General features: G+C 38.7%; 1 protein-coding gene across 3 annotated transcripts in view; it reads left to right on the top strand.

Annotated features, from left to right (window-relative positions):
* mapk10 (mitogen-activated protein kinase 10) overlaps nt 1-12,282 on the top strand; it is a 124,869-nt gene that overhangs the window by 51,626 nt on the left and 60,961 nt on the right. For 2 of the 3 annotated variants that reach the window (XM_007896950.2, XM_007896947.2), the window contains exon 2: nt 5,699-5,770. In XM_007896950.2, coding sequence (XP_007895141.1) covers nt 5,699-5,770 — 72 coding nt within the window. Of the gene's footprint in view, nt 1-5,698; nt 5,797-12,282 lie in introns of those variants that run through there. The other variant, XM_007896951.2, reaches the window with a different exon arrangement.

Here is a 12,282-nt window from a genome sequence, read left to right as displayed (position 1 = left end):
AATGAATGCTGTATTTCAAATGATTATCTTTGCCAAAAGTCATGCATGTGGATCCTGGGAAGATTATAATATGTTTTACGAGAAGAATAGAAAGTACTAGAAGTGACCAGCCACTTGTAATGAGTATCTGTAAAAGTTTGGTTTGTTGTGGTTCAAGCTACTGATGCTTGACTTCGCTCAGCCAGTCCAGCTACTCACTCCAAAGTTGAAGCTCTCTCATTGTTCTTTTGTCATGGAACAAACACCAATTTTATTTGGAGGATTTGTTGGCCAGAAATTCTCTTCACTTATTCACTTATTCGAATAGTGCCATGGGATCTTTAACATCCACCTGAACAGACAGACAGATGAGATCTAGGTTTAATGTCTCATCCCAAGGACGGCACCGCCAAGAATGCAACACCCCACAGCACAGCTTTGAAGCCTCGATCTAAACTATGAGTTAAAAGTTCCGATTTACAAACAGGGAAAACAATAGAATCTAAAGTAAAGGGGTAAATGGATTCCTTACCCNACCCCCCTCAACGGTTGGCAGGTAGGCAGCACTTTCTGTCTATATTCTGCTACACTTTTTTCTATTTTTATCCTAATCCCAATAGAGAATCATTCCAGACTTGTACCTTTAAAAGCAAAATTTTATTTTCACTTGACTTAATTAGGCCCTTTCAGCTCTAAACTATTACAAAAGCAGAGGCAGTACTTGAGACTGGGAATGTAACTTTACAAACCAGAGTGAGCTACTTAGGATTTATCTTTTTTTTTGCATTCCTCCACTTCATAGAAGATAAATTCCATTATAAGTGGAATACAATATATACTCCTGACAGCAGACTGCTCATTGTATCTCCGATTATGATTTAAGGAGAGCAGTATTGAATAGCAACAGAAAATGCTGGCAGTAGATAACAGGTTACTAAGTAAAAGAAAAAGCTTGGTCAGCATTTTGCAAGCTGAACAGCTTTGATGTTACCTGTGTGTATTTATATCCACTTGTGGCCTAACCCACTTGTACCAAATAATAATTAACAATCCAACTTTTAATCTATTGAATTGATGCTACTACATTTTTGTTTTTGCCTTTCAACAGTATCACCAATAACACTGCAACATGCTAATAACAAATAATAATAATAATAAATCTTGCATTTGATATAGTGCCTTATCACATCTTCGAAACGTCTCAAAGCGCTTCACAGAATATACTGTAAAGTGAATTGACTGTATATTTTGTGGGTGAGATGTGGCAGCCAATTGGGCACATTAGTGTCCCATGAACAGTTGTGGATTGAGTGACCAAATTATTTATTTATTTACGTTGAAGGCATTATTACCCCTGGAGAAGCGATCCGCCAGTTGACTAACAACCTAGTTCCTACGTACTGCTAGGTAAAGAGGCCGGTGGAATAAGGAAACTTGCTTAAGGTTTTGCCCTGCCTGGTCCTCTCGCTTGCGAGGCGAGTGCTTTAAACCACTAAACTACAGGCCTCCAAATGGTAATGATAAGATAATAATAATCTTTGCATTTGATATAGTGCCTTATCACAAAACATTTCAAAGCTCTTCACAGGATTTTTACTGTCAAGTGCAGTCACTGTGTATGCCAACGAACTGCCTGTTCTATTCAGAGCTATTCTCAGGACTGCTTTTGTTGGCTTGCTGCTGTTCATTTAAAGGATGTTGCCACAGAAAAAGGGTGAAACAATAACAGCATTTGATATGAAAGAGAAGGTGTTAAAATAGACAACAAAATGTAAGCTGCAAAATTTGTGCTCCTAGAGCTCCTAATGAGTGTGTATAAGGGAACAAAAGTAGCTTCCTTGTAATTATTACCTATCACGCAGAAAGCATTGCCCCAGCATTAATCATTGTAAAACCCTGGCAGGAGCCCACTGTATGTGACGGTATACTTATTGCTCCACATTAATCATTATTCCATAGATGAAAGGCTTATTGTACTTGTTTCAAATAGCTTAATTACTATTTAAGATCCTTTAGTCAGATCTTATCATTCATTTCTAATAAAATGATTAAAAGGATACCACTTGCATCCAAACATCCAGGAAATTGTCATGAAGAAAAATACATAATTATAATTTTCTGTGCTTAATTGTACTTGTTGGCAATTGGAGTTGTGCAGCATAGATAAGTCTTTGTATGTTATAAGATTGCTGTAGGCAGAAGGGAAGCAAATAGAAAATTGTGATGTTTGGATGTTTAGTGTGGTCGCAGTATATGCAATGCAGAAATGCATTGTCTCACAAGATAAAAAGATCACAAGAATGGTCTGGATGAAGAAGGCCCTTCGATCCATCCAATCTCATCTCTCCAGAACACCCGCCCAGCCCCATCACTGCATTAAGCTACTTTTTAAACATTCTTGCATCTACAGGAATGACCATGTGAAGCACACTGGGTGTATTCAAAATGGTGGCTGCAGATGTGAGTGTCAGGAAACGTCTCTCACAGCTAGAATGAATTTTGATTGTTCTCAGATAGGCTAGTAGACCAGATGAGGTGCTGCACTGTAATACTGTGCTTCACATCATTTCACTTCTGCTTCCTCAGTTTATAAAGCCATCATCCAATTTGAAACTAAGCCATACTAACATTGAAAGTTTCAGATTTGATCCTAAATGGGATCGAGAAAGTAAACCCAAACAATACTTTTAGATTTGCCAGGGCAGTCTAATAAGAGAACTCAGGTTCAGGGTTACAGAGGAAATAAGCTCTGGTTCACACTTCTGCATTCTATCCAGTCTTCCCTCTTTCTCTTTAGACCTATATAACAACAACAACAACAAAAAAATTACATTTGTAAAGCACCTTTCACGTCAGGAGGACATCCTTTCACCTAGAGCTGCTCCCCCAGAATTGCATTGGATTGTCAGCCTCGATTACGAGTCTACAATCCCACCATGGGACTTGAACCCACAATCTTCTGACCCAAAGAAAAGAGTGCTACCAACTAAGCCAGCTGCCACATATGAGAGCATCCATGATGAACGCCATCCCCAACATTTCAATATCAAGCTGTTTATTAAATAATTCCAGTGTCCACTCGTCTACTTGTTCATACTCCCTTTCATTTATTTTAGAGTAATTTTCTAATTTGTTCCCCAGGTGTACTTAGGTATGTCCATGTCCTACATTTTACACAAAATGATCTCCATTTACCTTCAACTGATTTATCCTTGAGCAATATCCCCTGTCACTAAGCTTAGTCATCCCACTCCTTAGGGTTGCCCATCTCCTGGTTTTTGGTTCAATACAGTCACTACACCTTACAGTAAATTCTGTGAAGTGTTTTGAGACATCCTACTGCCATGAAAAATGTTCTATCCAATCCAAGGGTGGTAATTTTTATATGGTCACACCATTTCCAAGCCAAGTTGAATGTTATTGCACTATTTTTTTCTATTCCTTAATCCTTTAAGGAGGAAGTCCTTGCTGGCTGCACCTGGAGTCCAGCTTTTTTTTATAATGAATGCTGAACAAAAGTTTATTTTGAAGTATATATATTTTCACCTAAACATTTTGAATTGCAGAAAAATTCCAAGAAGGTTTTCTGTGCAAAAAACATAATTATTTACCAGAATTAGAAAATCCTATCTATCCAAGGTACTTGCTATATATATATCTCCCTGGAGATTTTGGTTCAAATATCATCATTGTCAAAAATCAATGTTATCTCAGTGTAAAACATACTAAATGGTAGGTTCTGAATTTAATCTCTTGCAAATTAGGTTTACAACTGCAATCTTTGCAAGTTTAAGGCAGCGATGACAATAAATTAAATCATGAATGGGAAATATTGTCAGCGGGTTACTTGCTCACAATAGTGATTTTGAACTCTGATTCAGTTCGAAGTTTTTAATGTATATGACCAGATTCTAATAGTGCCCAGTTAGTGACCTCTAAGTTATGTAACCCTCAGTCATACTATGACTGGGCAATGTGTAATTGACCTTAGTCCATATAGGCTGTGTGCTATGTACATATTGGCCACCATGTTTGCCTACAAAGTGCACAATTTACCATAAATCATGTGAAGGTTTTGAGACGTAAAAGGGTAACAGGGTTTTTGCTGTTGAGTAGCTATAGAGAACTTGTTGTTAGTCCTGAAATGAACAATGGATATCAAATGTAAGGATTATCTTCCTTAAGAGACTGAGAGGGTAGCACAGTTTATATTAAGTTGAATGGCTATAGAGGTCTAGTTAGTTCTGAAATGGATATTTTGATAAGTTAAAAAGGCATGGGTGTCTTATGTGATATGTGTTTGTACCTTAATGAAAGGGAAACTTGAAAAGATCTATCCGATTGTAACAAATATGCAGTACAATCTAAACAGTGCTTCTGTTTGATAGCTCCCTTGGTGGCCTAGTGAGTAAGGGCACAGACCTTACTATTACGGCATAAAGACAGGAAGGTTGGAAGATCAATCCAGTCTGTGCTGAGTTAGCTGTTCTCAGTTGGGGTGTGATAATTTGCTTCAACATCCTGAGTTAGGGAGCTGAAAATCAGGCAGGGTTCCTGCTCTTGATCATTGTCCAAAAACCCCTGCTGGAAGATGAGTGTAGCTGGATCAGGTGAGGACAGGATCAGTCTTGGCTTGGATGTCACCCATGGTTTAATAGTTACCACCTGCTAACACTAGCTGTCAAAGGTTGCACATGAATGCCATTTGGGTGAAATAAGGAGGAAACATGTGGATGAGTACCCTAGTAGGAGGTAAAAAAAGTCAAAAGTTGAAGGAGAGAAAATCAGAGGAGATGTTTCTTCAGAGACCTGGGTTTGATTCCCGGCAGGGCGAAATCTTGGGCAAGTTTCCTTACTCCACACGCCTGATAATAATCCCTTAAGAAAAAAAAACAATAATAATTTGGTCACTCAATCCACGACTGTTTGTGGGACACTGCTGTGCGTAATTGGCTGCCGCGATTCACCCACAAAATATATAGTCAATTCACTAGAAGACGTGAAAAGTGCTATATCAAATGCAAGGATTATTATTATTTTATTGTTTATCCATAATGAAGCATTACTATGCCAGATATAGCATAGAGCACCTGTAAAGTAAGGTCATCTCTGCTTTGTCCAACGTTACAACTTAACTCTAACCCAGAAGAAAATCCCTATTGCATTCTAATGCTCTTATTCCATTTCCTACTTTACTATGAATGCGATTATAAATCATTTCTGAATTATAGATCGGATCTAGGTTAGAATCTTATTAATCTTTTTGTTTTTTTACAGATTGAAAGTTTTTTTTAAAATCAACTGTAATAGAAGTCCAATTTATGTTGGACCTAAGGCACAGTTTCAATGCCTGAAATCCTTGTGCAGTTGATTGTGAAGTGGAGCTCAGAATCAAATCGATATAGCTAACACTTGATGTGTACTCCATCTTAAGCATTGAATGGCACTAGCTCTGCAGTATTTGTGATCATAAATAGATACTGAATTGGTCTTTTCAATACCTTTCTCATTAATTATGCCATGTTGTTGGGGCTTGACTTGCATATAACTGGCTGAATTGGAAGGATCCAGGATAGAGGCAATTTAAGTGAATATGATAAATATCAATTCAGTGTATACCAACATCTGATCTATCACAATACTCCTGCCTTATTTAATTCAGAAAGAATACATTCAATGTGAAATTGAAACAACATTTGTGTTTCTGTTCCTCCTGTAGGTATTTATGAGCCGACATTTCTTGTATTACTGCAGTGAGCCTATCCTGGATGTGAAGATTGCGTTTTGTCAGGTGTGTGTTCCTTACAGGTAAACAAGGTACAGTATTCATTGAATCATATTTCCATTTCATTTTATCTAATGTTTTATCTAATGCATGATATATGCAGTTATGTGTAGTCATACAGAACTGTGTTTCTCTTGTCTCTAAGAGTTATGTTTAAGTTATGAGTTAAGTGTATTATATTTAAAATCTATTTTATGTTTCCTGAAAAACGTCTTTTGTGATATTAAACCAAAACAATCTAACAACAACAACAACAACAACAACAAGATTCCATTTATAAGCGCCTTTCACGTCGGGAGGACGTCCCAAGGCGCTGTACAGTTGGGTCAGGACCCGAGCAGGGGGGAAAATGGTCAGGATGAGGGGAAGGAAGGGAGGGAGCGAGGAGGGGGTAGAGAATTGAGAGGGGAGCTGAAGGCACGGTCAAAGAGAAAGGTCTTGAGACCGGCCTTGAAGGAGGAAAGGGAGGAGGCGGCGAAGGCACTGGGGGATAGACTTCCAGAGCCTAGGGGCTGAGAGGCTGAAGGCCCGGCCACCGATGGTAGGGCGGTTGGGGCGGGGGATGTGGAGCAGACCGGAGCCAGAGGAACGGAGGGTACGGGCAGGTAAGTAGGGGGATAGTAGGTCAGAGAGGTAGGAGGGAGCAAGGCCGTGAATGTTCTTGTAGGTGAGGATGAGGATCTTGAATTCGATCCTCTGGGGGATGGGGAGCCAGTGGAGGTGAGCGAGGGTGGGAGTGATGTGGTTGCGAAGCCTGGTGCGGGACAGTACACGAGCTGCAGAGTTCTGAATGACCTGCAGCTTGTGGAGGGAGGTGCCGGGAAGGCCGGCGAGGAGAGAGTTCCCATAGTCCAGCCTTGAGGAGGACGAATGGTTCAGTTGGAACATGGACAGTGTACTTATGAGCCATATGGATTAAAAAGGTCCAAACACTTAACCTGTACCCTTAACGCCCAATCTATACTGCTCCTTTGGCATGCAGAAAGCTCATCTTTTAATCCTGTGTTGAACTAAATATTTCAGAAGGAAGGCATATCTGTTTTGTGCTTTTAAAAGAAAATGAAAATGCAAATTCTGTGCTTGAGTGGCTGAATGGCCTACTCCTGTTTCTATGTTTTATGGTTCTATTCCGGTGCCCTCCAACTCCCTCCCTCACCTCTTTCAATAGCTGCCTCAAGACCAAACTGTTTGACCGTGCTTTCAGTCATCTTTTTCTTCCCCTGCCCACTTGGCTCCCACCCCCAGCTTGGATGTCAAGTCAAAAATGTTAAACGTCTTGGGACGTCCTCCCCATGAGAAATGTATAGAAATGTGTATAAATGTAAATTTGCATTGTATTGTATGTTTCTACCATGTTATAATAATAATAATCATTGCATTTGATATAGCGCTTTTCACGTCGGGAGGACGTCCCAAAGCGCTTCACAGAACACACTGTAAAGTGAATTGACTGTATATTTGTGGGCGAACGCGGCAGCCAATTGCGCACAGCAATGTCCAACAAACAGTCGTAGATTGAAAATGACCAATTTTTTATTATTGTTTTTTTTTGTTGTTTTTTGGAGGGATTATTATTAGGCTCTGTGTGGAGTAAGGAAACTTGCCCAAGGTTTCGCCCTCTGCCTGGAATTGAACTCAGGTCTCTCGCTTGCAAAGCGAGTGCTCTAACCACTGAGCTACAGGACTCCATGTTGTATCTTAAGAGTTCTTGCCCTGTGTCACTGCTTCACAAATGCTGGGAAAAGCGTCTGCTGTATGAAACAATGTCTTTTACAAGCAATTCCCTGCATAACACACAACCTAGGTTTCAACAGGAGCCCAAGTTCTCATTGTGCTTAAGTCTTTGTGCCTTGCCTGGACAAAACACTGTTTATGTCCAGGAACTTTTACCGGTGGCCACACAACAGTGGTCAGATTTAGAACCGATTATAAAGTATTTACAGAATGCAGTAGGTATATCCAGTGGTAGTTCATGTCATGTGAAGAAGTGTTGATGTGAAATTCCTCTTACTACAAAATGTACAACATTTATCATGGATCTTATTCCCCCCGAACCTTCTTTCTAATGAAAATCAGTTTAGCTCTGGAAGGCTCTCCCATAACATAAAGCTCTGAAAAAATCCTGATTGCTCTTCCCTAATCGCTTTCCAAGCAATGGTCTTGGGAAGTTAGTATTCCCAAAACTGGACATGGCATTTTAAAGTGGCCTCACCAGTGATCTGGGTGAAATGAATTAGAAACCTATGCATATTAGTTGTTCCAGCTTCATTTGGTGCATGGATTGTAGCCTAGTAATCGTTTAAACCCATCAGTTGCTGGTCCCTAGCACAGTATTCAACTGATTGGCCTACCCTGTGTGAAATGTAGAGAGCAACATTTGGAATTTGCAAGAATTCTAAGGTAATTTATTATAGTCTTTGGCGTTACTAAGAATGAGGCAAGCTTAATATTTGAAACAAATAGGGTGAGGTGACATTGCTTCATTTCTAATGGGGTTACACAATTTATTTTGCAATGTGGCACTAGGGTTTGCTGCATTTTGGAAATATTAGAATAGAGTATAAAAACAGAAGTCGTGGGAATACTAGGCAGATCAGGCAGCATCCATGGAGAAAGGAAAGTGAGTCAACGTTTCGGGTCCACAACCCTTCGTCAAAACTGACGAAGTTCTGCCAAAGGGTCGTGCACCTGAAATGTTGACTCACTTTCCTTTCTCCATAGACGCTGCCTGACCTGCTGAGTGTTCCCCGCGGCTTCTGTTTTTGTTTTCATATTTCCATCATCTAAGGTATTTTGCGTTTTGTAGAATAGAATATAGTTTGTCAGAATATACAATTTAGTTTGTTAATAGAATATAGGTTCAGTTGGTAAGGGCTCACACTTTGAGTCAGAAGATTGTAGGTGCAAGACCAACACCATGACCACAATTTTGATCCTGAAGAATCATAGAATGTCCCATTAAATCTGCTCTGGTATTTTTCACCACATGACCGGTCTAGTTTAATTCCAATCTCCAGCTCGCTCCCATAACCTTCAATATTCCTCTTTTCAAGCATCTTTGATTCATGAGATTTCTTATAACCACAGCAAACATTAAGTGCAACAGCTAGCAGTAATTTGAGGAAATAATTTAACAGCTCCACATGTTTCTCCTATATCAATATTTTGTAGAAATATTTCATTAAGAACTGAGGCACAATATAATAGGAACATTTTTCAGAGAGATGGTAACAAAGGAAAGTGTTAAACTAATGCAAAATGACCTTGCACCAACATTTACATTAGAATGCTGCCTTTCAAATAGTCTAAATCTCTGGTTTCTTGTGCACAGCAGAACATCCTAATCCCAGATAATGCTCACTTTCTATAAAGTCTAATTTCAATTTTGGGTCCTAACAGAGTTAATTTATTCAAGGGAAAATTTTTAACACAAAGTTGTAAGAGGTCAGAATTTGCTTTAATTAGCATATCACCCAGATAAAGCTGTAAGTGTCAGCAAGACAATTTTTTTAACAGTTTTTTTGTCTCTGTCTGAGAAAATATTTATTTATTAAAATCAAAATAATAAATATTAATCCTTGTGTTTGATATAGCACATTATCACATTTTTGAGATATCTCAAAGCATTTCACATGACATATGGTAAAGTGGTGTAAGTTTATATATTTTTAGTGGGTGAAAATAAAATTTAAAAACGCGAAAGCCCAAATAATTTTTGAGCTAATATTTTCTTACATTCTGCAGTTAACAAAACCATATTTTCTCTGGAGCACAAATAGAAGTTCAAATGGATTACAAAACAATTTAATAATATGATTTACCAGAATGAGTGTTACCTCTTCAGATCAGTTATAAATAGTTATCATCAGCATTGATATTTATTTTACCTATCTATTTTTGATGGTGTCTTGAACATCTTTTTGGTGTAGGGAATGATTATGAAATTGTCAAAGGACTGGCTGGAAGGAATATACTGAGGCCACAAATTGAAAATGAATCAGCATCAGAGAATCAACAATAATAATAATAATTAGTAGTAGTAGTAGTATATTAATTCAGCTACTTTGTCAGCCTCAGTGACCTGCTTGTCATTTCCCCTGACAAAGTCACTCCCCTTCACTGTTTTTTGAGACCCAGTACAGAAAAATCCTGTCCATAAACCCAATGTCGTCCATCTTATCTCAGCTTATTCCAGTTAGTATGCTTAGAGCGAGGAAAGGGACTTTCAGGCAAGGCTGCAATCAAAGCTAGGTTCCAGAGCTGAAAAAACAATGTCACTAAATCCCCCAGGAGGTAATAATCCCTCCAAAACAAAAAACAATATAAAATTGGTCATTTACAATCTCCGACTGTTTGTGGGACATTGTTGTGCGCAATTGGCTGCTGTGTTTGCCCACAAATATACAGTCAATTCACTTTGCAGTATATTCTGTGAAGTGTTTTGGGACGTCTAGAAGATGTGAAAAGCGCTATATCAAATGCAAGGATTATTATTAAATCTCTCTGATAGATATTAATTAATCCTAGGCACATGATGGTACAAGCATCTCCTGAGTAAGAATAAGAGTAAGAGTAAGAGTAAGAGTAAGAGAAAGGTTACTAATTGCTGAAACAAATAAAATCTGCCAACAGAGAAAACATGTCCTTCTGCTCAATTTCAGGTTTGTATATGATAATAATAATAAATAATAATCCTTGGATTTGCTATGGTGCCTATAATATTAAAGTGCTTCATAGGCAATTATTGTCAAGTGTACTGGCTGTGTATTTTGTGGATAAATGTGGGTCTCATAAATGCCTATGGCTATGAAGTATGGAATATAACAATTACTTTTTATGCTATAGCTTAGTGCAAATTTCAACCACTGAACGATACATTACAACTGTTGAAATGTCACAAACTAGAATAGTTACACAATGAGAGGAATTCTGACAAGAGCTACAGCACAATGCAATGAGTGAAGCAACATAACAACAGTAACTTGCATTTATATAGTGCCCTTCACATGGGTTGTTTCTCAAAACAAAAGTAATCTATATAGTGATGATCAAACTGTACTACTGCATAAAGTGTTATATTTGATATATTAATGTATATTCTTATGTTAAACACAACTGGAAACACAAGATCACAAGAGAGGTTCAGATGAAGAAGACCTTTCAACCCATTTGATATCATCCTTCCAAAATCCCCATCCTACCATCCTACCTCTAAAGCATCAAGCTGGTTCTTAAGCAAGTTCCTGTGGTGTCTGTTTTGAAATTTCCCTTTCCTACCCTGAACCTTTGTTCTCTTACATTGACCCATTTGCTAGTATTAATGTGGTTTTATTTTCCCAATCTCATGTAGAATCTTACATACCTCCATAAGTTCCCCTTAAAAAGTCTCTCTTCAAGACTGAAGAGACTATTTATTTTATTGTTGCTCATAGCTCATCACTCCAACACTGGGGTTCATCCTCATTGCTCTCCTCAGCATGACGAGAGCCAGAACACCCCTCTTATGCTGTGGCAATCACAATTGTTTGCAGACTCCAGATGACTCCCGTATTTCTAAAAAAANGGATAAAAAATGCAGTGATTATCGTGTTGCTGAAAAGTGGAACCTAAAACAACAACTTGCATTGATACAGTGAGGTTTGTGTGGGGTACTGTATCGGAGCACTAAAACTATTTTAGTTATTAATAGATTTGAGAATGAAAACCCTACCTGCCCCAACATCAGCAAAATGGCTTTGCCTGAGGACAGTGGGCTTCTCTACATAGCACCATCTTGTTTTCACCGCCACTTGTTCTTTCAGTCGCACATGCTACTGGCCAACCTTGGCTTGAGTTACACAGATGATGCGTGCAGGCGAACTGAAAAGCAATATTTGTGGGCGCAAAGATAGCAGCACAAGAGAACTCAACCAGATTTGAGGTCCTTTAACTGCTTTACCAGAGTTCATGTGGGAGAGGGGTTCATTCCCAAACATGACTGACTGGACAGGTTTGAGTCACCCATTTCCGTGATGTGACAGTTATCACTAGCTTTTTAAAATGTTGCTATCAATACTTGTCAGGACCTTGGGACATCCTCCCGACATGAAAGGTGCTATATAAATGCAATTTGTTGTTGTCATCATGGCAAACAATGCTTCTGGTTTTGAGGCGACATGGACAACCCCATAAGAAGCTAAACTTGACTAGTCAAGGAATGCACCTTGACTAAATTGCCCGCAACTAATTGAAGAAACTGAGATCCCATCTGTTTGTTCAGGTGCATGTTAAAGATACCATCACACTATTTGAAAAGAGAAGGGAGTTTCTCCTGGTGTCCAGGCCAAGAACCCTGATAAAATTGATCAATCACTTCATGGCTGTTTGTGAGACATTGTTGCATGCAAATTAGCTGCTGTATTTGCCTACAAAATACATCATCACATAATACCCTGTGAAGCGCTTTGAGGAGCCTTCCCAATGTGAAAGGCACTATTTCAAATGCAAGAATTATTATTATTATTATAATCAGACTCACT

The sequence above is a fragment of the Callorhinchus milii genome, unplaced genomic scaffold (assembly GCF_018977255.1).
Source record: "Callorhinchus milii isolate IMCB2004 unplaced genomic scaffold, IMCB_Cmil_1.0 Scaffold1, whole genome shotgun sequence".
NCBI lineage: Eukaryota > Metazoa > Chordata > Chondrichthyes > Chimaeriformes > Callorhinchidae > Callorhinchus > Callorhinchus milii.
Note: the sequence above shows the minus strand (reverse complement) of the source record. Positions and strands in the feature narration are given on the sequence as shown.